The sequence below is a fragment of the Camelina sativa genome, chromosome 20 (assembly GCF_000633955.1).
Source record: "Camelina sativa cultivar DH55 chromosome 20, Cs, whole genome shotgun sequence".
Taxonomy (NCBI): domain Eukaryota; kingdom Viridiplantae; phylum Streptophyta; class Magnoliopsida; order Brassicales; family Brassicaceae; genus Camelina; species Camelina sativa.
Window position 1 is genome coordinate 1,172,006 of NC_025704.1, and position 27,090 is coordinate 1,199,095.

The 27,090-nt window shown below is 33.9% G+C and overlaps 5 protein-coding genes and 3 long non-coding RNA genes across 11 annotated transcripts; 4 read left to right on the forward strand and 4 right to left on the reverse strand.

The window, feature by feature from the left end:
* Positions 217-5,169, forward strand: LOC104768528 (exocyst complex component EXO70A1). Of its 2 annotated transcripts, XM_010492536.2 has the most exons (12): positions 217-541; positions 668-763; positions 1,363-1,568; positions 2,074-2,304; positions 2,631-2,769; positions 2,845-3,057; positions 3,548-3,753; positions 3,854-4,054; positions 4,146-4,245; positions 4,340-4,440; positions 4,527-4,673; positions 4,777-5,169. In XM_010492536.2, exons 1-12 carry the CDS (start codon positions 383-385, stop codon positions 4,898-4,900), a joined length of 1,923 nt encoding a protein of 640 aa, XP_010490838.1. In that variant the 5' UTR covers positions 217-382; the 3' UTR covers positions 4,901-5,169. The 2 variants fall into 2 exon arrangements, with proteins under 2 accessions (XP_010490838.1, XP_010490839.1); XM_010492537.2 differs by lacking the exon at positions 217-541 and having other exon boundaries at positions 675-763; positions 1,367-1,568; positions 4,777-4,900.
* On the forward strand, positions 8,313-8,637 carry LOC104768529. The gene has a single exon (XM_019242208.1). It carries the CDS (start codon positions 8,318-8,320, stop codon positions 8,561-8,563), a length of 246 nt encoding a protein of 81 aa, XP_019097753.1. The 5' UTR covers positions 8,313-8,317; the 3' UTR covers positions 8,564-8,637.
* Positions 8,965-9,478, reverse strand: LOC109131134 (MATH domain and coiled-coil domain-containing protein At2g42465-like). The gene has a single exon (XM_019241746.1). The coding sequence runs from the start codon at positions 9,424-9,426 to the stop codon at positions 8,965-8,967; it is 462 nt and encodes a 153-aa protein (XP_019097291.1). The 5' UTR covers positions 9,427-9,478.
* Positions 11,608-12,713, reverse strand: LOC104768530. The gene is made up of 2 exons (XR_764246.2): positions 12,478-12,713; positions 11,608-12,358 (listed from the first exon to the last, which is right to left on the reverse strand). It is a non-coding gene; the product is annotated as an uncharacterized LOC104768530 (long non-coding RNA).
* Positions 12,956-14,873, reverse strand: LOC104768532 (purine-uracil permease NCS1). Its single transcript, XM_010492539.1, has one exon. It carries the CDS (start codon positions 14,802-14,804, stop codon positions 13,023-13,025), a length of 1,782 nt encoding a protein of 593 aa, XP_010490841.1. The 5' UTR covers positions 14,805-14,873; the 3' UTR covers positions 12,956-13,022.
* On the reverse strand, positions 15,324-15,823 carry LOC104772106. The gene is made up of 2 exons (XM_010496753.1): positions 15,523-15,823; positions 15,324-15,463 (listed from the first exon to the last, which is right to left on the reverse strand). Exons 1-2 carry the CDS (start codon positions 15,821-15,823, stop codon positions 15,324-15,326), a joined length of 441 nt encoding a protein of 146 aa, XP_010495055.1.
* LOC104768533 lies at positions 19,438-20,440 on the forward strand. Its single transcript, XR_764247.2, has 2 exons — positions 19,438-19,828; positions 20,088-20,440. It is a non-coding gene; the product is annotated as an uncharacterized LOC104768533 (long non-coding RNA).
* Positions 21,658-26,631, forward strand: LOC104768534. Of its 3 annotated transcripts, none has more exons than XR_764249.2 (11): positions 21,658-21,877; positions 22,206-22,580; positions 22,963-23,365; positions 23,452-23,616; positions 23,699-23,790; positions 23,884-24,034; positions 24,133-25,117; positions 25,206-25,312; positions 25,391-25,515; positions 25,596-26,057; positions 26,159-26,631. It is a non-coding gene; the product is annotated as an uncharacterized LOC104768534 (long non-coding RNA). The 3 variants fall into 3 exon arrangements; XR_764250.2 differs by lacking the exon at positions 26,159-26,631 and having other exon boundaries at positions 21,663-21,877; positions 24,133-24,191; positions 25,006-25,117; positions 25,596-26,137; XR_764248.2 differs by lacking the exon at positions 26,159-26,631 and having other exon boundaries at positions 21,659-21,877; positions 25,596-26,137.

The following is a 27,090-nucleotide window of genomic DNA, read 5'->3' on the forward strand; positions in this document are numbered from 1 at the left end:
TAAACATATTGTGTATAAATAAAAGTGACGGCAAAGCCCGTATATGCCTAATTAAAACGAAATAATACAAAAGAAAAAACGAAAAAGACCAAAAAAAAAACAAGAAAGTGCCAACTACACCACAACCCACGCGTTGCGTAGGGAAGCACCTAGTATAATTAAAGAGAATGTTCAAAACTCTGGTTTAAGATAAAAGAGGAAATAAATAAATAAAAAAGCGTCGTAGCTGGATTTTGTACCGGCTCGTCGGCTTCTGTCACCACCAAATCAAACCGAGTCGTAACTTCGTCGTCTCTCTTTCTTTCTTCTCTTCAACTTCCAATTATCGAATTCGAAGGCGACGAGTTAAGTATTCTCTCCAGTTTTTTTGGGGTTTTTTGCCATGGCTGTAGATAGCAGAATGGATCTGCTAAGCGAAAGAGCTGTGTTGATGAGAGAATCTCTTCAGAAGAGTCAAACCATCACCGATAATGTTGTTTCTATCCTCGGCTCTTTCGATAGTCGTCTCTCTGCTCTTGAAACGGCTATGCGTCCCACTCAGGTCTGTATTTCCTTCTCTGATTGTTTTCATATCCAGATCTGGAATTAAACGTATCTCTCTCTCTCAGTTTGCTGAGACTTGATCGGATTTTGGTTTGACTGTGTGTTTTTTTTTGAAATCTCTCAGATTAGAACGCATGCTATAAGGAAAGCTCATGAGAATATTGATAGGACTCTTAAGGCTGCTGAGGTGATTTTGTCTCAATTCGATCTCCTTCGTCAGGTTTGTTGCTTCCCCCTTTTATGTGTGAGATTTCATTCATTCAGATGGTCGTTATAAATAGATATTTCTTTTAGCATAGGTTAGATTTACTATTTTTAGCCAACCTAAGTTCAATTCTTGTCAATACTAATCACTAATCAAGGATAGGATTTGGCACAATACGTTTCATGCTACTTCAGCTATCATTTGGTGGGATTACTGGTCTTTAGAAATGATATCTTATATATTTAGTGTTTATAACATCCAAGTGAATTAGGATGTTAATCTTTTGCCGGATGAACTTATTTTTCGTCTGTGAGAGGTCCTTGTATGGATTTCAAACTCTCAGAAACCCCAATGCCGTTGTTTTTAGCTCTTACTGTACATATCTATGTCATTATGTGACCCATGGTTATTAAGGATGATATTATTGGCTGGAAGTTCTACCGGAACCCTGCATGATATCTTGACCTCTCTTCTGTATTAAAAAATTCATAGTCAAATTATGATGGTCTACATTGAGAATACATGCTTTTTTGGTTCTAGTTTGCTGTTTCTCAGTTACTTTCTTTTTTGTGACAAGAAACCAATCTCTGATTATGCTCTTAATTCATTTCTAGGCAGAGACTAAAGTACTTAAGGGGCCACATGAGGACCTGGAAAGTTATCTGGATGCTATAGCTCAACTCAGGAAAATTATTCGTTACTTTATGAGCAACAAAAGCTTTAAGAGTAGCGATGGAGTCCTCAACCATGCAAATAGCTTGCTTGCTAAAGCACAGTCAAAGCTGGAGGAGGAGTTTAAGCAGTTGTTAGCTTCTTACAGGTTCGTGTTCTGTGCCTAATAGGAGTTTCTGAACACATCCTCGAGAAAAGTTAGCACTTCATCTGCTGAAAAAATGACAGTTACTTTTTCTAAATATATGCTTTTGCATGCTATAACTAGGACTCCTACCTTCCTTAACTTCAGGGAACATAGCTAGCTGTCGATGTTAGCTACTCTTTCTAGTTAGTTTTCAGGATCTATTTTTTCGCTCAGGGAGGGTCTTACTTTTTAACCTTTCTTGCAAATAACCAAGAACCATGTTTAGCACGAGAAAAATGCATTAGCGTAGAATGATGATTTTTTTCCGAATTATCGAATTTGTTGATATGTACAAGTGCCCTATGTACGAGTGTTCCAGACAACTGGTTTTAAATGGAAAAATGCTGTAGCCATCTCTTTCTAGGATAATCATAACCTTTCCCAGTCTTAAATTAATAGACATTTTCAATTATCTACATTCATCTTGTCCTCATTATCCTTTTCGATTTGTCTCTGTTATAATCAGTAAAGCCGTGGAGCCTGATCGCCTTTTTGATGGCCTTCCCAACTCACTGAGACCATCCTCAGACGGTGATGGAGGTGGAAAACCACACGGCGCACATCACAACGATGAATCAGAAACTGCTTCTTATACACTTCCAATCCTCATTCCATCAAGGGTATTGCCACTTTTGCATGATTTGGCACAGCAAATGGTTCAGGCTGGTCACCAACAACAGTTGCTACAAATTTATAGGTGAACTTTTGATTCTTGGTCAGAAATGTTTTCCGAAGAGATCCAAACTGTTTGGCTGTGATGTGCACTACACTGTTTTTGCTTACCTGATCTGAAAAAATGATTGCTAGATGCATTGCTATTTGTCTCATACGTGTTATGCATTGGATCAGCTTTGTTTTTTTCTTCCATATGATATATGTGATACTGCAACTACTACTATTGTCAAATTTAAGCAGTGGATTGCATAATCTACTGGCATTTTCCCTATACATGTTTAAGATGCATTTGTGTGTTTTAAAATTTGTCTTTAATCTCCTTCTGTTCAATCTTTTGTGCTTTTTCAGTGAAACACGTTCTTTTGTCTTGGATGAAAGCCTAAAGAAATTGGGAGTTGAAAAACTTAGCAAAGAGGATGTTCAGAGGATGCAGTGGGAAGTTTTGGAGGCCAAAATTGGAAATTGGATCCATTTCATGCGCATTGCTGTAAGAACGCGAGTTAAAGTTCGGCATATTTATAATATGTTTTGTGGACCCTTATCCTGATAATTTTTTCAACAGGTTAAATTACTCTTTGCTGGAGAAAGGCAAGTATGTGACCAGATATTTAGAGGCTTCGATTCTCTTAGTGATCAGTGTTTTGCCGAAGTTACAGTGAGCAGTGTCTCAATGCTACTTAGCTTTGGGGATGCTATAGCCAGGAGCAAGAGATCTCCAGAAAAGTTGTTTGTACTCTTAGACATGTATGAGATAATGCGAGAGCTTCATACAGAGGTAATAATCTTCTCATTGTTGCTCTAATAATTATGTCGCCATTCATTTACTGAAAATGAGAAAGTATTCTTTAGTGTCAGCTTTTGGTGGATTTTCTGTATAGTTTTCAGTAGCACGAACTTCGGTACATGCTTGATTCACCTTCAAATCTGTATTTCATTTGTAGAAAGCTTGTGAGATGAAATATTAGAATACAGGATAATGCAGCCCTGTACTTTTCTTTTATTGACGCATAATGATTTACCAGATTAAGACATAAAGTTCAGTTTACATAGTTATGCTTAGAGTTCACCACTTACTTCTTAGAGATGTCAACCTAGCTGCTTTATCTACTTGAGTAATATATGGAAATTGATTGTCTTTAATGTTTTTCTAACCATGTGGAGTTATTGTGATCGGATTTGTTTGAGTACCTGTTAGTTTTTGTGCTACATTGTATGGATAACATTAGATGGTACCACCACCTCATGAAATTTATGTCCATGGACAGATTGAGACTATTTTCAAAGGTAAAGCTTGCCTTGAAATTAGAGATTCTGCTACGGGCTTGACAAAGCGGTTGGCGCAAACTGCTCAGGAAACGTTTGGTGATTTCGAAGAAGCTGTTGAGAAAGATGCTACAAAGACTGCTGTTCTAGATGGAACTGTCCACCCACTAACAAGCTATGTCATCAATTATGTGAAGTTCTTATTCGAGTGAGTACATCATACATGTCGATTTGATTAGGACTAGCCCAACTAATTGCTTTGAATCTCTTTCTTCTTCCACACTTTAATTGATGATCTTTGGTGCCAGCTACCAAACAACATTGAAGCAACTCTTCTTGGAATTTGGAAATGGAGATGACTCAAATTCGCAGCTAGCATCCGTAACAATGCGGATAATGCAGGCACTTCAAAACAACTTGGACGGAAAATCAAAACAGTACAAAGATCCTGCACTGACACACTTGTTCTTGATGAACAACATTCATTACATGGTCAGATCTGTACGAAGGTATGTTTAGTTTCACGTTTTTAAAGACTAATCAGGACTTAACTAAACAGAAAACCCGACACTCAGATTGCTCTGTATCATAACTTTTCAGGTCAGAAGCCAAGGATTTGTTAGGCGATGATTGGGTTCAGAGACATAGGCGTATCGTTCAGCAACATGCAAATCAATACAAAAGGATTGCCTGGACAAAGGTTCTTTCTATCTGTCTAACTATATAAATAAATCCGACTATATAAAAGATGTTCATTATATTGTTATTAAGAAACTTTTATATGTATCTGGTAGATATTACAATCCTCATCGGCGCAAGGTTTAACAACATCTGGGGGAGGAAGTTTAGAGGGAGGAAACAGCAGTGGAGTTTCAAGAGGATTATTGAAAGAGAGGTAAAGCTTAAACAGCTAAAATCAACAGTAATTGTGACATGTTTAAGTGGTAATGATGAATTGTTAACTTTTTAAAAATGGAACAGGTTCAAGATGTTCAATATGCAGTTTGATGAGTTGCATCAGAGACAATCTCAATGGACAGTCCCAGACACAGAGTTAAGAGAGTCACTAAGACTAGCTGTTGCTGAAGTATTATTGCCTGCTTACAGATCATTCCTCAAACGTTTTGGGTAAATTCTCCTTTTCTCTCTTATATATACAAAAGCATTTTTAAAACATATTTGATCGAAATGTTGAAAACCCTAATGAGATATAAACCTATGATCGGTGTAGGCCTTTGGTTGAGAGTGGGAAGAATCCTCAGAAATACATAAAGTATACAGCTGAAGATCTTGAAAGATTGTTGGGTGAGTTGTTTGAAGGAAAGTCTATGAATGAACAACAACCACGCCGGTAAAAAAAAATAAACAGCTGAAGAATAAAGATGATGAAAAACCTATCGTGTGAGGTAAATTTCGGTCAAATCTTAACCTTTCATGATTAAGGTTCGTTGCCATTGTATATGGAGTGTCCACTATTCGATTTTGTATTTCTACTATTCTTTGGTTACGGAATGTGAAAATGTTTTTTTTTAGCAACTCTTAAGTGTGTAAATTACTTGGTGACGGAGTTTATTTCCTTTTGTGTTACGTTCACGTTTTGAAAGAATCATAAGCATAAAGTGAATGAGCCAACTAATTAATAATATATCTATATATATATAAAGTTGACTTTTTTTTCTTTCTCATTCTTCCGGTTCCACCTCATCAATTCTTATTTTCAATTTTACAAATTAATTTACATCATAAAAAAAAAAACAGAAAATCTAAAATTAATGCTTTAATTAATTCATTTATTTTTGTAATATTTTTATACTGAAACACTATTTAAAATTAAAATATAAATAAAAAATGAAATGAAAAAATATTACAAAAATAATATATCAAAGTAAAATATGAATGGAGATTACATAAATATAAAATTAGATATTTTATCATGACATATAATAATTATATAAGTATTTGTAAAAGACTAGAAATAGAGAAAAATAAAGTTATCATATATTTAATGAAACAACAATTACTTTCAAGAGTTACAATAATTAGCATAAAGAAAATAAAAGTTTTCAGAAAAATCCAAACACAAAAATTTAAAGGTTTTTCTAAAATTAATAGGTTATTCAATTATTGGTGTTAAATTATAAGTTCATGTTATTGATTAAGGTCGGTGTATATTATTTTTTCAATTATAGTAAAATATAATTAATAAATATATATATATATATAATATACAAATACCATTGACTAAAACCAGTGCCTAAGAAATTAATATAACTATCTACAAATAAAAAAGATATGTTTATTCATGAATGAAAGATATGCAATTGATTCAATAAACATTTTGATGTTATATAAACAACCATCTAATATTTTGATTATCATCTAAAGCTGGTGATTGATTTTTCTTAAAATGTCATCACTAGCATTTCTCAAATTTGTTGGAGTACTAATGGTTTCAATTTTTTTTTATTTATAAACAATATTTACGAGTATTTCATTCAAATCAAATACTCTGTTTGTATCACTTTAAATGATGTTTTAGAGTTTTCATTTGTTTTAAATTAAGTGACATCTCTAGCGATGTTAATATTCACTTTGGGAAAAATGTTGAAAAAACTATGAACTTCCAAATTTGGGACAAAATTTTTTTTTTTATTTGAAAGTTCATACTTTTTTCATTCCAAATTTAAAAGTTCATGTTTTTTTTGACATTTTTCTCTATTCACATTATTTTCTGCAGCAAACATTTGCTTTTTAGAGTTCAATTTTGATTTGTAAAACCAAAGTATAAAAAAATTATTCATTACCACATCATAATCTCAAACAGTTCTAACTTCTATTACTTTGCAACTTTATAATTATGATAACCCATAGCTAAGCAAAGTCAATTCTAGATTTACAATTCAATATGAAAAATCCTAAATTTTACAACAAACCACACATAAAATACTAAGTTGACAAGAAAGTTGCAAATATTTGAAAAAAATTGTCCAAACAGCTAAAATCATGGGGACAAGAATTTTCATTCGGACCAAATCTGTTATTTTCTTTATTAATGGATTTAGGCGATTAAATCAGTTTGTCTAGTGGTTTCTAATCACAACATGTCTTCATTCTGGCATTACCAGTCTAATTAATCAACTTAAAAATTAATTAACCAGCTCCACCACACTTTATTAGTTGTCTTACTATCATATTCGATTAATCTGTCAAGAACATATCTAATCAGTAAGCACCTGATTCCTTTTCGTTGTTATGAACTTATGATGCTCCATATTGTAGATGCAGCCTTGATCATTAACCATTTAATTAGATATGAGTTTTGGTTTTATAATTTTCTTTTCTGTTAAGCCCTAAACAATTTGAAAAAATTGATGCTAAACAGTAATCACCTTTCAAATGTCCGATAAGGCGATAATCAACCAAGTACTACAAGAAAATTCGTTTGGAACAAACCGAAAATTATATAATAGTCCAGGATACTATGCATTATTCAAAACAACCCCCAAATAATTTATAAACCATGAGAAACCGACCAAAAACTTGTTATTGAGCGGGACAAGACAAATAGAGAGCTCTACCGACGTGAATACTTAAATCAAAAAGTAGGAAAGACATATGATTTATTAGTAAAGTAAAAGAGTGATGAGATGAGCTTGTTGTTTAAAACACACATGTTTGGTAATGGCATATTCCTTTTAGAAGATCCAAATTCTCCCAACATCTTTACATGGACTTACCCATTTCCATCATCTCCTTCCACTTTATTCCCTAAATAATATTATAAAATAAGTACTTTTGATTTATTTCAATGTCATCTTTACACCAATGAGAAATCTTACTTTTATTCTCCTTTACACCAATAATATACCTATTTTCTTTTTCTTTTTAATTTATTTATTTATTTATACTTACAATAATTTATAGAACCAAATACTTTGAATTCATGTGGTTTTACATACAAATATATTCTTCAAAAAATAGTTTACATGTCTGTATTCCGTATATATAATAATATACAAAATACATGTTATATTTGTATTCACTTTTGGGTACAGTCTAGAAAAAAACAAAATAATCAATCATCAACAGACACGGGATACAGTGGTTACACTGCGTTGATTAAATATTATAGAGAAAAGTATTTTAAAGGAAAAGTTGAGAGAACACTATAGCTTATTGCATTGAGTGTTTTCAACCTCTCGTTTAATTTGTCTCCATGACCAAAGACAAAGAGAGAAGCCATAAAAACCCTAACAACAGCCATTGTTGAAACTCTCTTTGGCACAACAACCATACACACAAAAATATGGCCATCCCCTAAAGAAAGTGAAGCAGAAGAACCCTCTGAATCAATAAGAAGATCTCACCAAGAAAGGGTTTTGAGAGGTTCAAGTTTCTCTTTAGGGGATGGCCCCAAACACAAAGAGTGCTCACAAAAGGTAAGAAGTATAAATCTCTTGGAGATTATTATGATCAAGAAATTGTGTTTATTTGTGGGTGTTGTCTGAATGATCCTCATCATTATTATCATTATCAATATCTATATGGTGGTGATGATGATATGATGATGNACAATCAGAAGATCTTACCAAGAAAGGGTTTTGAGAGGTTCAAGTTTCTCTTTAGGGGATGGCCCCAAACACAAAGAGTGCTCACAAAAGGTAAGAAGTATGAATCTCTTGGAGATTATTATGATCAAGAAATTGTGTTTATTTGTGGGTGTTGTCTGAATGATCCTCATCGATATTATCATTATCATTGTCTATATGGTGATGATGATGATGATGATGAGGATTGTGTATGAATGGAGCGATGAAGATTGCATGAAGGTTGATGAAGACAAGCTTGATGTGTCTTTTATTATCCCTCGTTTGGGCAACTTCGATCCTTTGGCAAGCTTCGGTTCCCCTCGGAATCAGCAGATTATTATTATTTCACTACCTTACTATCTCTCTTTTTGTCTATTTTCCTTGTTTACTTTGTTTCCGGTTTGGTTTGTTGTCTTTAATTTCGTTTGAATGTGTGTGTGTGATGCACCATTCAGGTGTGTTCCTATCTGTGTGTGAGGAATAAAAGAATATTCGGTTTCTTATTTCTAAAACCAAACACCACTTCATCTTTCCCATCTTTCTTTAATAAGTGTCTTCAAAAAGCTATTTAGCAAAAATACTTTTAAGATGGCCCATTCTTAGCCCATTAATACTCCAATTCTAGCCAAATACATTTATTAACTATGAAGAAAACCAAGCCAAGAGAGCCCTAGTTAAACCGTGTCTGGCAAGACATTAAAAACTCGAATAAAAAAAAACTAGAAAACAATCCTAATAATTAAAAAAAAAAACAAAAGATTAGATAACCCTAAAAAAACTGTTGTATTATCTGAATAATAAAATAAAGTATTGAAGAAAATTAAAAGGTTTCAGGCCAAGTGTATCCAGCTTGGTTGTTTCTTCAATTTCTTTTTCTCGTTTTTCCTCTCAACTTTGAGATCAGACATGGTCATCACGAGTTTCTTGACCTCTAATTTGAGTTCCACAATCCGTTCTTCAGAAGACTTCTTTTCCGAGGAGACCTTGTCAAACTTAGAATGCAACCAGTCGAGTTTAAAACCGACTTGTGTCAGATCATGCAAATCCTTAGAGGCTTTGGTCAATTCAGCTTCGGTGAGATAACCAAGAGGCGTGTGGTAAAGTATCCCGATGGTGCGGCAGAGAAGGTTCATGTATGTATTCCTGAGACTTTGGTTTTGCACTTTGACATTATCTGTAGTCTCTGGATACGTCTGAAAAATCCACTTTGCTAACGTGATGTTAGAAGCATCAATGATGAAACCATTGACTCTGATCTTTTTTCGTCTATGCAACTGAAATTGGTTCCCCATCACTTGGCTTTTGGAGTAGGTATAGCTATAGAAGTCTCAGAGAAAAGTTTGTTTTTTTTTCTACATGAGTTGATATGTTTCTAGAACTACCTCTCGTTATTTATAGAGGCAGCAAAAGAAGCCTAAGCTTTTTCTAATTTCTAAATAAAATCGGAATCGAGTTTGTTAATTTTTTTAAGATATTATTTTGGTTTTGGGTTTAGTTGAAAATAAGATAAAATCATATAAAATATTTGAACTAGGAATTAGTGAAATTAAAAAAAAAAAAAGGTTTAGTTGGTAAGTGGTAACCTTACAAAATAATCGTATAATCACGGAAAATTAAAAGAAAATAGAATCACGAAATTAAATAAACGAGATCAAGATACTGAATTTACCTGAACATTCGCAGTGAATCTTATACTGATTTTTTTTTTTTTTTTTTCTGAAACTTCTCAAATTTATCCTAGTAGTGGACTATTAATTGCTAGATGAGCTGTAATAGTTAACTCATGGGCAGTGACAATTAAGTATTAACACATACATGCTCATTAATTGGTCAATTCTATACTTCATATGAACCAAACTGCCTATATGATCTAGTCTAGCACTTACTACCGTTGATTGAATTTCGCTATTAAGTATGCCACAACTTACTAACACGTTCAACTTTGATTAACATACTAAAAGTATTGAAAAAAAATTGTAAATAGATATTATTAAAGAATTATATGGAAATCCAAAAACCGGAAGTACATGGTTACATAGATGAAAACCTACAAAATCATGTTTGGCTAAAAAAAAGCAATAAATTTAAAGAAAAAAGTAGGAGTTTTCATGTATTGCCGCAAAGAAAACGAGCCCTAAGGAACTATGGGTTCTTCAACTTGGCCTTCTCCTTTTCCAACCCAGCTTTGACATCAGACATCATCACCTCAAGTTTCTTAACTTGTTTTTCAAGTTCCCCGATCCGAACTTCAGAGACACGATGGTACTTCTTCCTGTCAAAGCAAACCTTCCGAAGCTTCAATCTTAACCATTGCAGTTTGAAACCGACTTGAGTCAGATCATACAAGTCCTTGGAAGCCTTGCTTAATTGAGACTCGGAGAGATCATGTGGAGGCTTGTAGTAAAGTGTATTAATGATGCCTAAGAGAATGTTCATGTACGTTGTCCTGAGTTGCTGGTTTTGCAATTTAAAATTCACTGCAGTTTCTGGATAGTGCTGAAAAATCCAATGCATTAACTTCTCCTGCGAAGGGTCAACAATGAAGTCATGGACAATATTTTTACTTTGTGTCTCCATTTGGTTCCCCATTTGTATTCTTCGATATTGGTATGCGCCTTCGAGAAGAGTACCACAATGGAAATTTCTATAGAATTTGTATCAAGAACACTCTTCAAGTTTAAGAACACAAAGCTAAAAGAATTATTCTCTTTTATCTTTAAGAAAATCTCTTAAAACCTAAAGCTCTCTTGTTATCTCTTAAACTCTTACATTATGCAATAACTCTACATCTCCTTTTATATAAAAACCTTAGACAATATTTTCCTAATTCAATTAGGAAAAATAACTTATCTTAAATAACTTCTAAGACTCAAATATGTATATTTAGCAATATTTTTAAACCCAACCCGGAAGGTGAACCAGATTACTTTTTGGGTCACCGGGTTAGATTATCGGGTCAACCAGGTTTGACCGTTGGTTAATTAATTAATATTTCTTTAATATATATATATATAATTTATAAATTTAAAATTAAAATTAATTATATCATGTTTAACAAATTACGAAATTTAAAAATAATGATAAGGTGATTGAAACTTTTGAATGGAAAACACTAAGATAGTAGAAACTGCTATTTCTTCATAGTTTTTATTTGGTTATGTTTCCATTGCTTGTTAAACCCACAATTAAAAGAAAAAAAAAAAAAAGACTTCAGACGTAGTACTATGAAATTATTAAGAGATTGCACATATGAAGATCAATTATTTATAATAAAGTATACACCATAATCAATTGCTAAATATTCAATGATTAACTATAACGATGACGATCACATAAAAAAATTCGAAATAAAAGAGAGATCGAAAAACCAAGCGTTTGTTAAGCACGTTAAAGGAGATGAGAATTGTAGAGAAGAAGATGAGGCGACCAAGATATGTGTAAAAAGGTTTAAAGAATAATTGAAACGGTGAAACAATGAAATCAAATAAATTTTCATGAACCATTGACCCGGCCGGTTCGACAACTAGATTTTTATACAATGAAAATGCTGAAAACATAACAAAACTCAACGAAATAAACCCTTGGGAGATCTCTGACAAAGCTTCCGTTCTGATCTATGCAACACTAATAGATGAAACCGCTGCTCTCGCGAAAACAAGCTTTACCGTCAAAGTAACATTTATTATCATACTATTGACATCGACCTTAAGTGTAAGTGGATGGGGATATAACGTATGTTGTTTCCTATGGAAAGCATTTGCACATGTTTTATGGAGGATGAAAGCACATTTCATACATGAATAAAAATTACTCTCATGTATAGGAAATCAAACATGCTTGAGAGCTCATTTGCACTTGTTTTTTCAAGCAAGTCCTACATATGAAGGTGATTACTATTCGTGAATGGAATGTGATTTCATTCTCCATGAAAGATGTGCAAATGCTCCCCGCAGAAAACAAAATTCGCTATATCCCCACCCCATACATCTACTTATACTTAAGGTCGTTATAAATGGATATGATGATCTAAAAAGGTTACTTCCTCTGCAAACCTTGTTACTTGCGAGAGCAGATCTTGAGTGTCACATAAAGGACTGTCACTTCCGAGTAGATGTACCGTGTGCTTAGTTACCGAGTCTGTGAGCAATCATTTATTCCTAGCGTTACACCCAAGAGTAGCTCCACGATGCTATGTGACTATCATTAGCTACTAAGATTGAATGTCTGCAAAATAGGTTACTATCATTAGCTACTAAGATTGAATGTGATTTACTTAAACAAGACAAATATTTTGCTCTAGATATTGTGAGTATAAAGAGTTAAGGTTTCACTTGAGATCTAACCTAGAATATCGACGTGAAGAACCTCTCCCCGCTTGGCGATGTGGAATTGATCATAGGAAGAATCGAGATGGTAAATTATGCTATAAGATGGGACTTTTTTTGGCTAATGTTTTCGCATCTTGAAGATTTGGATGGTTGTGATAATGTTCTTCTTCTCCTTTTCTCTTTACTTTATACAGTTATACTATACAACGTGGCTTTGCAACTGGTTGTCTTCTTTTGATTATATAAATGATACTAATATATTAATGTTTCAGATCTTGAAATTAGAATAGATCTAGATAGTAGAAACAGTTTGTTTCGTGCCAGCTACTTTATATATTACTACATTCAATGTTTTCACGTCTCGATAGAGTCTTGTGTCGGCAAGTCTTTATTTGAAATCATAAACTTTATATAAATCAGTAAATCACATTTGGGTACCAAATAATGAGTTGGAAAGTTGCTTATGGGCTGAATATGTAGCAAGCCCATTCTCTGTAACAAAGCCCGTAACCAATTAAATACCAATAGGCCCAATACATATGAGAAAGCAAAATTATTTATTACAAAAGCGGCTGTGAAGAAGAAGGCAACGAGCTCTGTTTCTTTCTCAGACGAGACATGATGATCCAATAAACAAATCCTGCGATGATGAAACTGAAAAACAAAGCGTTGTCGTAAACAACGACGAACCCATTCGAGACCTTCGACAAAGCTCCGATCTTGTGTAAAAAGCCAGGCACGACTGGGATTATCCCGGCGAGCAAAGCCACGATGGCTGCGACGTTATATCCCTTAGTAAAGTAATAATCCCCGGAGGGACTCAGTGAGTACAAATCTCCAATGTTCAGTTTCATCTTCTTGATCAGGTAATAATCTGCGAGAAGTATGCCTCCGATTGGACCAATAAGTGCTGAGTACCCGATGAGCCACGTGTACACAAAGCTCTCACTAGATTTGAGCAATCTCCATGGCTGACACACGATTGCAATAACTGCTGTCAAGAAGGCTCCTCTCCCGAATGTGAAGAACTTAGGGTTTAGATTCACAAGCGCATTTGCTGGCGCGACCACGTTTGCAGCTATGTTTGTAGTGAGTGTGGCTAGTGAGATTCCAAGGATAGCGAGTACTGTTGTGGCGAGGCCTCCGATTTGACCTAGAAGCTCAATTGGATTGGAGATGACTCTTCCAAAGATGATGCTTGTGGAGGAAGTAACAGCTACACCAACGAACGTGAACAAACCCATGAAAACGGGAAGACCAGCTTGACCAATGATCTGATCGGTTTGGGATTTCGCGAACCTGGAGAAATCGGGGATGTTTAAAGCTAGAGTTGCCCAGAAACTTATGTTTGCGGTTAGCGACGGGAAGAAGAGAGTCCAAAACTGAGCAGAGGTAAGCTTGGATGACAAGGAAAGCATGTGACCAAACCCACCGGCTTTGATATAGGACCAGACGAGGAGACAGGAAGTGAGAGTGATCAAAATTGGAGCAGAGTACTTTTCGAGCTTTCTGATTCCGTCCATTCCTCTCCAAACAATACAAAGCTGAGCCAACCAGAAGACCATGAAACAAGAGAACTCAAGCGGAGAAGTTCCAAGCCAAGGTAGTGTATGAGACATAGCAGAGTTCTTAATGTGACCCGGTAAGAGCAAGAAGATAGCTTCTCCTCCTATCCATGTCTCGATACCGTACCATCCACAACCTACTAATGCTCTGAGTAGAGTCGGGATGTGAGCTCCACGGATGCCAAACGATGATCTAGCAAGGACAGGGAAGGAGATACCATACATAGTGCCAGGCTGAGCGGTGAGGACGAGCGGCACGAGTAGTATTAGGTTGGCAGTAACCACTGTTGCTATCCCTTGCCACCACGCCATGCCAAGGTCCACTAGGCTCCCAGCGAGGTAATAAGTAGGCACACCAACAACGAGACCGATCCATAAACTTGACATGTCCAACCATGAAAACGTTCTTTGGCTTGGTGTTGTCGGTTTCAATTCGTCATTCGTGAGGGATGGGTCGAATTGGGATTCGTCGTACTCCAAGTCGTTGAATTCTGAGCCGGTCATCGATCTTGGGCGGATGTCACCGGATCGGGTAGAACACAAGTTGCCAACACGCCGGTTTGAACTCAAGTTGTGGTTGCCCAGTTCATAGAGTTTAAGACTTTTATGTTGCGAGTCAAACTTAGACCCAGAAGAAGTGTTGTGGCTTGAAACTGTGGAGACATGCTGATAGAGTTTAGCTTTCGTCTGGGATCTTAAGTAAGAAAAAGAATGCTGATTGTGTTTGTGGGGATGAAGATTGAGATGGAGACCAAGGCTTAAGCAATTTGAGACCATCGCGTCTTCTCTCCTCACACAGAAGAGAGAGAGAGAGAGAAGAATGTGTGATGGAAATTGTGCGTTGGTGTTGTGTTTAAGTCCTATGAGAAACATGTGGCTGGGAGATGAACCATGTGGATGTTTCGTCGCTCTCAGAGTCTCATTTTTTTTTCTCCATATTTTTTCCTTTTAATAAAAAGATTCTATTTCCCTTTTTTATTTAAGCCAAATAGATTCTCATGTTCATGTTACTCAATTCGTTGACTTTCATTTGCCTACTCATTGAGTCGAAAATTTCTCAACTAAAGAACGTGAGTTGATCCCTAAAGACGTGTATCTTAGCTATAATTTTCTTTCTAAAGCGTATTTACTACAACATACATGACAGTGACATAGTCTCAAAAACAACTCGAACACTTGTTTCTTATTCTTATTTTACCTAAGAACAAAAGAGCCACATTGACTCGTATACTACTAATAACTGGAACAGAGTAGTTCATAGAAGTGTGACCAACCTTTTGGCCTTTGGTGAAGATGTTATTCTTTCAAGCGATCAATCTCCTTTCGGCCTTCAAACACTGGACTGTAAGTGGCAGCATTATGGCTCATGCCAATTCCCATCATTTCCAACGAGTAATTCTTCGCATCCTTAAGTGTTCTTGCATCCCCTGCGAGCCCTTTGATCAAAACAGTATATGTATATAAGCATTAGGCGAAACACCACAGAAAAGCATACGCATGAAAACTTTGAGCGCATCAAACATTTTCATAGCTTCATTAGTAAAACCCTCAGTTCTCATCTTGTGGAATATATCTTGGAGATTCTTAGGATCCTCTGGTACCTCAATCGCCGGTGTCTTACTGAAAGGGTCATAAGGAGGCGGAAGCTCCGGCTTGCCAGAATCTTTAGTAACCGGAGTTTTCTTATCTGAATCATCATCAGACAAAGAGAAATTGACTTTGGATCGAATTACATGTGCATTATGAGTACATTGTGCATGCAATTCGATTTTAGAAAATGAGTACAAGAGAATCATATGTTAAAATAATAATAATAATAATTTAATTTAATATTTATATAAATGTACATTTTTATCAATTATGATAGCATAATATGCCGTTAAAATCATAATTTAACTCAATAATCATTGTTAATGTATATTATTGTTAAAATAATAATAATTTTAACTTAATATTCATATTAATGTACATTTTTGTAAATTATGACATCATAACATGAGCATAATATTTTTTGTTAAAATAATAATAATTTAATTTGATATTCATGTTAATTGTACATTTTTGCTAATTTTGACAGCATAACGTTCCAATCAGTTTAGAAGGCAGTGACACCAACACTTTTGAGATTGTAGTAAGATAATTTTTCTTGTCCGTATATGTCCATAATACTTGATGCATGCTATATAATGTTTCTTGTCCGTATATAATGTTTATAATTTTTCTTGTCCGTATATATGTCTATAATACTTGATGCATGCTATATAATGTTCTCATCTTGTAGTAAGATAATTTTGCTAATTTGATGCATGCTATATAATGTTTCTTGTCCGTATATGTCTATAATACTTCATGATTTGAAATAATGAGAAGATAATTTTCAAGATTAATAGGATGAATTGTTGTATTGTAACAAGTTGTATATATATGGTTCTCATAAGAAAATATTTGTCTTATTATTATTTATTTTTTGTCAATATTATTATTATTATTATTATTATTATTATTATTATTATTATTATTATTATTATTATTATTATTATTATTATTATTATTATTATTATTATTATTATTATTATTATTATTATTATTATTATTATTATCTTCTTTTTGAAAAAATATATATGTTGTCTTATTTACTCAGTTGTTGTGCTGTTCCCAGATGCAATTTTTTTGTTTCTTTGTTACTTGTTAGTATGCTAATTAGATATTCTAAAGGGACAACAAGAGTTAATTAAATAAATCTGATATTGATTTGAGTATAGTTGACACCAAAAATGAGAAAATATTCAGACATTTTCTCACTATCTCCAAAACAATTCCCATATAACTTAGTAAGACACTACATAATGTTGTAATCTCGTCGACTTAGATTTGGTGCTTCCACCATTCATCCTTCAAGCTCGTACATGCGCACGGTGAGGATTTGTTTTCAGCTTCCTAGCATCCGTTTATTCGTTTTATCTTTATAAACTTTCTCGATTGAGCTATTAATGCTTTGAATCATGTAATAGTTCCGATTGTTTATATAGGGATGACTTGTTGGGAGTGAAATAATATTTCAATGGTACTGTACGTAGTTGATCTTCTAGAAAGATTTAATTTTGTTACATGTCAAATGGACTAATACGTCTCTTCTATAGACATCCAATGCAAAAGTGATCAAAAACCAAAACTCATACTTTTGATCGGTTTAGATATAGAGAACTCTTTGTAAACTTGCTAAATATTTAGTATATTGGAGGTTCACTTGCAATCTATCTATGTCTATCAATATCATTCAAATACTTTTTTGATTGTTGATTTGCCTCACAATCACATATATTTTTCACTCTGCTTTAAGTACTGGTGGAGGATATTAAAAAATAATTAAAAATTGATATTAAGTTTTTTAAAAAGAGAATTTGTGAAAACTTAGAAATAACATTTTTAAGATACTCTTTTGAAAAATACACATTTTTTGAACATTTTCATTTTTGCCATCTTTTACAAAATTATAATATGTTAAATAATTTTTTATAATTTTTTTTAGGTGTGGGTTCTCTATTTTATATTTAAGGTATAGTTTTAAGGGAATATGATTTAGTATTTTACTTTATAGTTTGTAATTTAATCATTTTATATATTAAAAATGTGTATTTTTAAAAATAGACATCATGAAATAGTATTTTGAAAAGTGACATATAAAAAGTTTATTTTACAAAATGCCTCTTAAAAAATCAATTTAAATATAGATCTATTTGTAAATCCATTTTTTTATAATTAATCCCATTTTCTATTCAGATATATATATATTTTTTTGTTATTTGTTTTTTAATCTCATCGATGCTTACTAGTTGCACCCTTTGAACTGAAGATATAGCAAAAATTATGTATTCAAATGCTTACAGTTTTGACTATGACTATTTTTTTAGATATAAAAGTATTTAATTTTTACCTTTTTATTTTATAAAGATCTTCTTTGTAATTATTGGGATATTTGATGTGTGTCAAAATAAATTAAACTGCGAAAGATAAATATAATACATTTTTAGATTTCAGTCGTATCCCATTCGTAACGTGAATTATTCATCTTTAGTAACTGGCCCAGTTAGTATGCCCACGGTAATAAATTATAACGGCTAAATCCTACACGTCACATACAAATACTGGTCATAACGGCTAAGTGGAGAATCACAAAAGGCGAAGGTGGAGAGATAGTGATTTCATGGCATGTGTAGTGTGAATGTGATGCACACGTTTGAAAAAAGTGAGGTTTAGTCTTGTACTCTTGTTATACAACAATATTTTACAAGCCATGTACTGTCCCACTTGCCGTAACTCGTGTAATAAAAATTTGACAGTAGCTTCCAAAGAAGAATAAAGTACTATTTTCTTCTGGTGCGGTCACGCGTCCCACTGTGTTAAACTGTCGGCAATGCGATTCCCACTAAACTAGATAGTATATATATATTTTTTTTATTTTTGTTGTTGTGGTTGTTTAGATTTTAGAAAGATGAAAAGAAGAATACTATTTTTTTTTAACGAATAATATAAATCAGCCATGTAAATTGGTTCTTTGTCTAAAAATAAGAGATTTAAGATTCAATCTCAATTCTTTTTTTTTTATTCCTTGAAAAAGGTTTTGCTATTAAAATGTAAAAGAAAAAAACTATACAAAAGTCATTGGAAGAAACTCCCAAAGGTCTTCTTGTATATAAGTTATTCTCCAATTTTTTTTTCTATTCTTTAAATTTTCTGAATAAATATTTATAAAAAATAACAAAAACATTTATAATTTCTTAAACCTTGTGCCTTCAACTAGAAAATTTTATAGTCTATTATAGAACATAGAGAGTATTTACTAAACCAACTTCTTAATTAAATAACTTCATAGTTATAAAACTAATTTAATGATTTTTTGGATTATACTCTTCTTCTTTTTTTTTTTTTGTCAACAAGGAACATACTCTTAATAAAAATGGTTTATATTAATATTGACAAACGAATATGCTTATTAATTCGTTTGGAGCATAAATCTGCTAAAAAATATCTATATTAATGATGATATATACAAATACAAATTTTACAAATTGGCATAATCGCTGAATTTCTAAATTTACTAAAGATTTTTTACTAAAAATTATTTTTCTTTAATCAAGTATTCAATAAAATTTAAAATTTAATCTAATTCTTGTACTAATAAAATTGAATTCATTTTAACTTTTTAAGTAATACTAGTATATAACTATAGATCCTTGTAAATAATATTGATATGTACTACTCACTTTGTGTGTGGGGTTTTGGACCTTGTGGGTGCGCTCACGTGTTGTCGTCCCACTTGCCGTAATAAAAAAATTTGATGGTCGTTTCCAGATAAGAATAAAGTACTACTTTCTTGTGGTGCGGTCAGGTGTCCTCCCACTTGTGTTAAACTGTCGACAACGCGACTTTTCTTTCACTAAACTAGATTTTTATTTATTTTTGTTTAGAAAGATGAAAAGAAGGGAATACTACATATTTGAGAGAGAGAGGCTCTTATCTTTGATGAACTCCGGTATCGCCGTAAACATGACTTATCCGTTGCCGTGTTCTCGTGATTCCATCTTGCAGTAAGCAGTTCTATTCTCGCTGTCCGACATGTTTTGTCGGTTTTTGTGTCCGGATGAAGTTCGGTATCGCCGTAAACATGGCTTATCCGTTGTCGTGTTCTTCTCGTGATTCCATCTAGCTGTCCCGAGTGTTTCGGGTTTCTGCCCGGTATCTTCCAGCTTTACTAGTGGGGATAGCCGGTGTCTGTCCGGCAAATCTAGTTTCCATAAGAGGTTTGGCCGGTTCTTATCCTTGTTCGTCCTCGATCAGTTTTATACCGATTGGTTTCAGTCTTTTTGTGTGTTTTTAATAAATTCTATGGATTTGAGTTGGTAATTAGTTTTTAAGTGTGTTTGGCTTAAGGTTAATCTCTAGCTTGTGTCTTTAGAAACTTTGATTTGCAGAAAATGGATCAAGCGATTATGTCTCCAGTTAAAGGATTGAAAAATTCTCCGAAGCTTATTACGATATCTTTATGTCGCCTTTTTTTAGTTGAGCTCCTTTCAGATATATTTCGGTGGTAAACAAGGATTCTTCGCGCGTTGTTTCGGCGATGTTTCCCTCACCGGATTTGGTGCTCGTCGGCGATGAAAGTTGATCTCGGTTTCTCTTCCGATGACTCATCAACTCGTGTTGCGGTTGTATTCTCAAGTTGACACATGTATAAGATAGAGTCCAAAAGCTACAAACTCCCTTGGCTTTCGATGTAATGTCGGTGAGCACTTGTTGGGCTCATACGGGCTTGTCCTTATCCTGTAATACTCATGTTGTGGGCCTTTTGTTTAGACTCGGTTTATATGCCGTGTATCTTTAATAAAAAAAATCTTTCCAGTGAAAAAAAAAAAGGGAATACTACTTTTTTGGGTAACGAAAATTAGTGTACTTGCAAATCAAGATTTGGGCATTCATGAGTAGAGAGAGAGATGTTGACGGAGTAACATGATTTTCTGCATCAATTATTTCAATTAAATCCGTGGATACCTATTTTTTCATACTATTTGGTTTGTTACCTTTTTTTTTTTTTTTTTTTTTTTTTTTTCTTTTTCCCAACAACTGTCATTTTTTTCTTCTTAAATTGCAATTGCAATGGGTACCTTTTGGGTCTTTTTTAAAAAAAACTGAATTTAATTTGACTGTAGAATTTTATGAAATGACCCTAATAAAGTAAAGACTCTATCTCATCTAGCTTTGAACAAATATTATCCATAAATTTAATGTTAGTATATATATATATATTTATAATTTGATTGCTTTATTAATCAATTCAAATTAAAAATGTTAATGAATTAATTTTGAAATCGAAAAATCTATTTAAATCAAATATTTTAGGAGACTAATTGCATTTGGAAATAATAATAGATACTCCCTCCATTAAAAGTTACTTGTTGTTTCAAAAGTTAATTTTTTTGTTTTAAATTATGTTTTGATAAATTATCTAATTTTATTCATAATGTTTAATTTATTAATTGATAATATGAAATAAAATAATACATCGATTAAGAGTAATATAAATTAAATAATAAGTTTTTTTTAATATGTGTGAGAAATATCAAACTGAACACGGACAATTCAAAATTGTTAAAAGGAAAGGAATAATTAGTTTGATTTTGAGCATTAGTGCAATTGGGTTTGAAATACTAGGAATTAGGAAAGTTGATATGCGGATTATCTAATTTGATTATAACAACCAAATTAAACATTTACTTAAATAACTTCCTAATTATAAAATCAATTTTAATGATTTATGGAATATAATATCTTTTTTCTTTTTGTCAACAAGGAAGATACTCTTACTAAAGATGGTTTATATTAATTCGTTTGGAGCATAATCCGCTAAACAAATATCTATATTAATGGGGTGATCAAATTGACATTCCTTGAATTTGTAAATTTACTCAATATCAAACCGTAAAATCCGGGAATTTACGAATTTATTTCCTTTTGTATCCCTATAATTGACCGAATCCCAAGTAATTAAAAAAAAAAAGGTGAAATCGGGTAAGATTTTGACACGGTACTGCACCTCTTTATTAGCAAAGTGGTTGGACGGCCTTATCTCTCTCACCTCACCCTCTTATTTCTTCTATATAAAAACAATCCTAGTCCTCTCGTTGTATATCTTTTTTATCTTCGACTTCTCTTTTCCAATTCATACGTAGCAATCTTAGATCTCCCTCCTCAGTTTCAATCTCCGATGGATAACCGTGGCCAATCTCCGCCGATGGTGACCAATCGTGTTGACAGATTAGTCCTTCTCCTCGACTTCTCAAGAAATCCGATAAGTAATGAATACACGTTATTTGTTTTTGTTACAATATTTGTATTCTTCGGATTCTTATTCCAAATTATGTATGCATACTTGCAATTCTTTTTTTTTTTGTAAAATCCAAAAACAAAGTTGTTTTCAAGATCTCAATTTTTGTTTTCAAGATCTCAGTTCTTGTTTTCAAGATCTCAATTATTGTTTTCAATATCTCAATTTTTCTTGTATACGAAAATACAAAAAACATTTTGTCTTAAAATTTCGCCATGTATTATAAGCCCAAAACCCACCATCCAGCCTAATAGGCCCATAACGCGTGAAAATCTTTTCTTTTTCCCCCAAATTAGGAACCCTAGATCTCAGCGTTGTTTCTCTCTCTCGCGACGATCGCGGTCGCGACAATGGACCGGATGTATCGCAAGCCTTTACCCAAGGTTTGGAGACCGGTGATGGTGAGAGTCGTCTCCGTCGACGAAGACGGAAGAGGAGGAACGGTGGAGCTTCTTGGTTACCGCAACGCCCCTATTGGAAGAATCAATGCTGATGATGATCTTGTTCTTAACAGAATCGAGCCTGCTATGCTATCTTCAAGGGATCCACTTCTTCTGACCAAGAACGTGAGCTTTCAACGTAGAGTCTCTTGTGAGAGAAGATTCAACAAAAGGAAGCATGTCCATGTGATTATGCGATCTGTAGCAAGGAAGACTGGTTATGATTTGGAAGTAAGTTCTTCTTCTTCTTGTTATCTTCTTGTTTTGATTTGATTTGGATACTGCTATCTGCTTCTTACGATGCATCTATTTGTTAATCTGATATCGGTTTTTTTGTTGATACTTGTTACTGTTATCTGCTTGTTACGATGCTGTTAATCTGATATCGGTTTTTGTTATACTTGTTACTGTTAGCTGCTTATGCATCTATTTGTTAATCTGATATCGGTTTTTGTTATACTGTTATCTGCTTCTTACGATGCATCTATTTGTTTATCTGATATCGGTTTTTTTGTTGATACTCCTTATCTCCTTTGTTTATTTGTGTTTGATATCATATGATATGTTGTGTGTGTGTGCTTCTTTGTTTATTTGTGTTTGATATGTTCTGCAGGATTTATACAAGCTTCTTAATTGGCCTAGTTACCGGTTGTTGATGGATTTAGAGTTTCTGGGATTTTTCATCTTTGGTCCCTAATGCGGTTAGAGTTGCATTGCTTTATGGTGTTCAGAACATCACTCTTCAAACTCTAAGGATTACAAATCCTCAAGTTCTTCTCAGTTCTTACGGCTTGGATCAAGATCGTTCCACTTGTTGGGCTTGTGCTGAAATTCGCCAATTTGAATCCCTTTTGAAGGACAATGATCGGATGCCCTGGGAAGAATCGTTGTGTATTGATGATCTCGTCGATAAAGCAGTTCAGGAAGATCTGGCCCATGAAAATGATGGTAGCATTGAATGTCTATCATATTCTGAGGATGTTTTCATTACTTCGGGTATTAAATCTTCTCAAGGGGTAAGTAGTGACAGTCTTTTCTTTAATAATAGTTTGTTAATTTTTTTCTTTTGAAATTTTCTAATTTTCTATATCTCTTGGTGTAGGAGGTACCTTTGTACTACTTAAGTGCATTGGATGTTGTCTTCGATCACCAATACTCCCCTCCTTCTTGGATCAGACTTCTCTTAGATAAGGCTAAGAACTTGCGTGGGAGCATCACAGTATCGGTTATTTGGTTTGCTAGCTATAAGAACAACTTACAAGGGCAGGTAAGTATTGGTGATGAATTGAGATTGGTCCAAATTTTGACTAGATTGGTTTTTCATCTTCCCATGTCTTTTTATTTGGCAGGCAATATATAAGCCAACCGAAGAAGAACTTAAAAGCATATGAGAGGAATCCTCACTCTAAGAGGCACAGTATTCACACCATGAGTTTGACAGGTGCCATATAATGTTGTAATAAAATGTTTTCAAAATTATGATAGCCTAATGAACGTGGATGTTTAGATCCTAATTATTTCTGCTAACTGATAGGTGCTGGGGTACATGAAGAGGATGATGGCACTCTTATCCCGTACTTTGAGATACTGGACAGCATCGGTGACATTGGCGTTGGTGATAGGGGATTTTTACGGTTTGATTATGCGTGTCCCATCGTTGAGTTTGTTGAGATGACTCTTTGAAGGTATGTATTCATTAATTCTGTAATTTTGTGTTATTAATTACATTTTGATTTCTTACTATATATATATATATGCTTACTTTTCTTTCTTGTCTCGTCAGGTTTGATCTCATCTACCCAGGTCTAGTTTTGGGTGCGGGTTATAATTAGCCATAACTTGGTAAGTTTTTGGGAGTGGTTGTGGCTAATTTTTTTTTGTCTCGGATTATGATCTCGTTGTAAAAACTGCCATTTGACTTGATTACTATCTTTTATATATTTGACTCATCGGCTAAATTTTACTTTTTGAAGCGAATTTTAGTTTTTAATTTTGTGTTTATAAACTGTTTTCCATAAATATATGACAAATATCTTCAGAATAAATTTCAAAATTGCCAACTAGAACGAAAAAGACAACAAAACATCCGAATCAAAAGCAGCAATGACCCGATCCCATTCTGCTACAAATTCAGTCTTCTCTTAGGCCTGTGAACAAGTAAAGTCACTGCTGAGCTGGTAAAGTCAACACAAATAGCAAGTGACGTGGACTTAAACAAAGGGTGAAGCAGAGCCTTGAGCTGAAGCAGAGGGTCCTTTTATATTGACTCCTACTGAAACGTCAAACCCACCCGAGGGTTTGACTCCTACCCGAACCCAAACCCAAACCCAAAACCGACTGTTGGTTGGAAGCAGCTTCGCCGGTCGCCGCCAGTGACAAAATCGACCAAGCATGATCCGCAAATAAGCTATCTCTGTATCAATTTTGAGCTTCTTTGTTGTGTACAAAACTTTCTGGGTTTGGTTTCTTGCCGATTCGGATTAGAAAGCGAGGATTTCATATCAACAACAACAGTTTTATATGATCTTTGAACAGTGTGCATGAACTCTTTGTATATGTATATAATGTCTGTCTTTTGCGGGTTTCAGTGTTTGGACTCTTTGCTTTACTGAAAACGTAATTTTTGTTTGTGTACTTGTGTTTGTCTGTGGGACAGATGATGGTAGCGAGAAACCGAAGAGCGATTGTAAAGACAAGAAAAAAAAACTGGAAAAATCTGCAACTCAAGAGGAGATAGTGAACCATAAGTGTAACTCGGCTTTCTTAAGGTACTTTGGAAGATCTGATTTCTTGGTTTTCACCAGATATTAGACTTGGTTGCAAATGTTCCGATTATGCGTTGTTTCCATCATTCAGATAACAGTCTCTGTTCTGAGAAAAAAGCAAGAAGAGAAAGATGAAGAGTGTCCTGCAAGCATATGGCGAAGACTTTTGTTGTCCAAGAGATGTATGAAGCGAAAATGGTTAGTTGGATTGTCTTTACTGTGTCTCTGTCTATAGTTTAGGCCTAGGACACTAAGTTGCGGAGTTTTGTTGAGTAGGTTAATGTTGTCGAAGGGATTGAAGCTATACGACAAAATGGTTGACGCAAAGGAGGTTTCGGTTTCTCAACTCGTTTCTATTGTCAACAATCTGAGACTTCCTGATAGAAGAGGTCAACTTCAAAGTAAGAAATCTTGTTTGCTCTACTGTAATGGTTTAACTTGTTTTTAGCTGGGTCTTAAATTGTTGGTTAATGGGAAACAGGTGAGGCATATGTGGGTTGTAAACGGCCAAATAAGAGGACATGGACGCGAGATGATCCAACTTGGTCTCCCCATAGCTGATAGAGAGTATCAACTTGGTCTCTCTATTTATAATTTTCTGTGTATGGGTTAACATGAGAGAAGATATGGGTTTTATGCAGATCGAAGAGTAGAGCCAATCCCATCAGCTGTTTCAGACATCATTGATCGTTTGGTCTCTAAGCAAAATCATTCCTGTTAAACCAGACGCTTGCATCATTGCCTTCTTCAGCGAGGTTAAAGTTGAACTGATTGCTAAATTCGTTAAAACCCCTAAAAACTAGTTTGTTTCCGTTTTTTTTTTTGTCTCTCTATTTATTGTGAACCATAGGGAGATCACTCGCAGCCCCATATGTTTGAAGGTGCAACTCTAGCTATTTACAAAATTATAGTTTTTAATTAAGACTCTTCCTTGTCGTTATGTGTAAGCAATCTCTCTGCTTCGCTAAGAATGTCTACTTTTGTTATGGTGTCAACACACACCCACAAAACGTCTTACCCTTTTTTATGCATCCAATGAAACAGAGTATTATAGTAACCAGAAAATTCGACGGAGTACAAAAATACCAAGACAAGACACATGGTTTCACCCACATAAGCATAAAAATTCTTCTTGCATTAGATAACTCAAAATGGTTGAAAAATGTTGAGAAAAAAAAAGAAGAAAGTTAGAGCTATATACTCGCGCTCCACTATTTTTGAATTTTGACGTAGGCGGCGAAAGGTCCAGCTTAGGACTTCTTCGACTCATCTTCTGTGTTGGAATTGGATTAGATTTTGGATAATTTTTGCAACTTCCGAAACTACCCATTATTCTTTTCTTATATCTCAGAATTGCTTCATTTCTCTATTAGAGTATATATATATTGGCTTGTTGAGCGTTCAAACCTAATCAAGTATTTAGGGATGTTATGTCGATATGTTAGAGATACCAAATCAGTTGATTGATTATAGTTTGTGAGAAATCCAATAATAGTTTGTGAGAAATCCTCAAGAGATTTGAATGAATGTGTAAAATTGTGTTCTCAGTCGATAGATGGTGACTGTCATTGGGCGGTTTAATTAAATCTTTGACATTTGATTTAAAGCAAAATCTAAAATATCAAAGAAAAATGATCTGAGTGCTTTCCTTTCCTTTTCGATCATTTTGTAAAAATTGAATATACACTAGTTGATAAAAATAATATCTAAAACATTATGTGGTAACAGTTTGTGTTAAGAAGTGGGGTATAAATGTTTTGCTCAAAAAAAAAAAAAAAGGGTATTAGTGTTGATCACGATTCTTACATGATTATAAGCAAAAATAAAATTGCAAAATAAATATAGCGATGCCATGGTTAGCAAAATAAATGTACACTACACAATTACTTAATTCCCCATGTGAAGTTATTTAATTAAATTTGGAAGAACCTTTTATTATTTTACCCATTTAATAAATAGTCAAATATATTTTTAGT

What these genes read in the sequence shown, in the direction of transcription:
- LOC104768528 (XM_010492536.2), top strand. Translation starts at nt 383, where the DNA reads ATGGCTGTAGATAGCAGAATGGATCTGCTAAGCGAAAGAGCTGTGTTG. An exon ending in CAGTTGCTACAAATTTATAG is followed by an intron (nt 2,305 to 2,630) that starts GTGAACTTTTGA and finishes GTGCTTTTTCAG; the next exon opens with TGAAACACGTTCTTTTGTCT. An exon ending in TATGTGAAGTTCTTATTCGA is followed by an intron (nt 3,754 to 3,853) that starts GTGAGTACATCA and finishes CTTTGGTGCCAG; the next exon opens with CTACCAAACAACATTGAAGC.
- LOC109131134 (XM_019241746.1), bottom strand. Translation starts at nt 9,426, where the DNA reads ATGGGGAACCAATTTCAGTTGCATAGACGAAAAAAGATCAGAGTCAAT.
- LOC104768532 (XM_010492539.1), bottom strand. Translation starts at nt 14,804, where the DNA reads ATGGTCTCAAATTGCTTAAGCCTTGGTCTCCATCTCAATCTTCATCCC.
- LOC104768529 (XM_019242208.1), top strand. Translation starts at nt 8,318, where the DNA reads ATGATGATGATGATGATGAGGATTGTGTATGAATGGAGCGATGAAGAT.
- LOC104772106 (XM_010496753.1), bottom strand. Translation starts at nt 15,823, where the DNA reads ATGATTCTCTTGTACTCATTTTCTAAAATCGAATTGCATGCACAATGT. An exon ending in TGCGCTCAAAGTTTTCATGC is followed by an intron (nt 15,464 to 15,522) that starts GTATGCTTTTCT and finishes TTTTGATCAAAG; the next exon opens with GGCTCGCAGGGGATGCAAGA.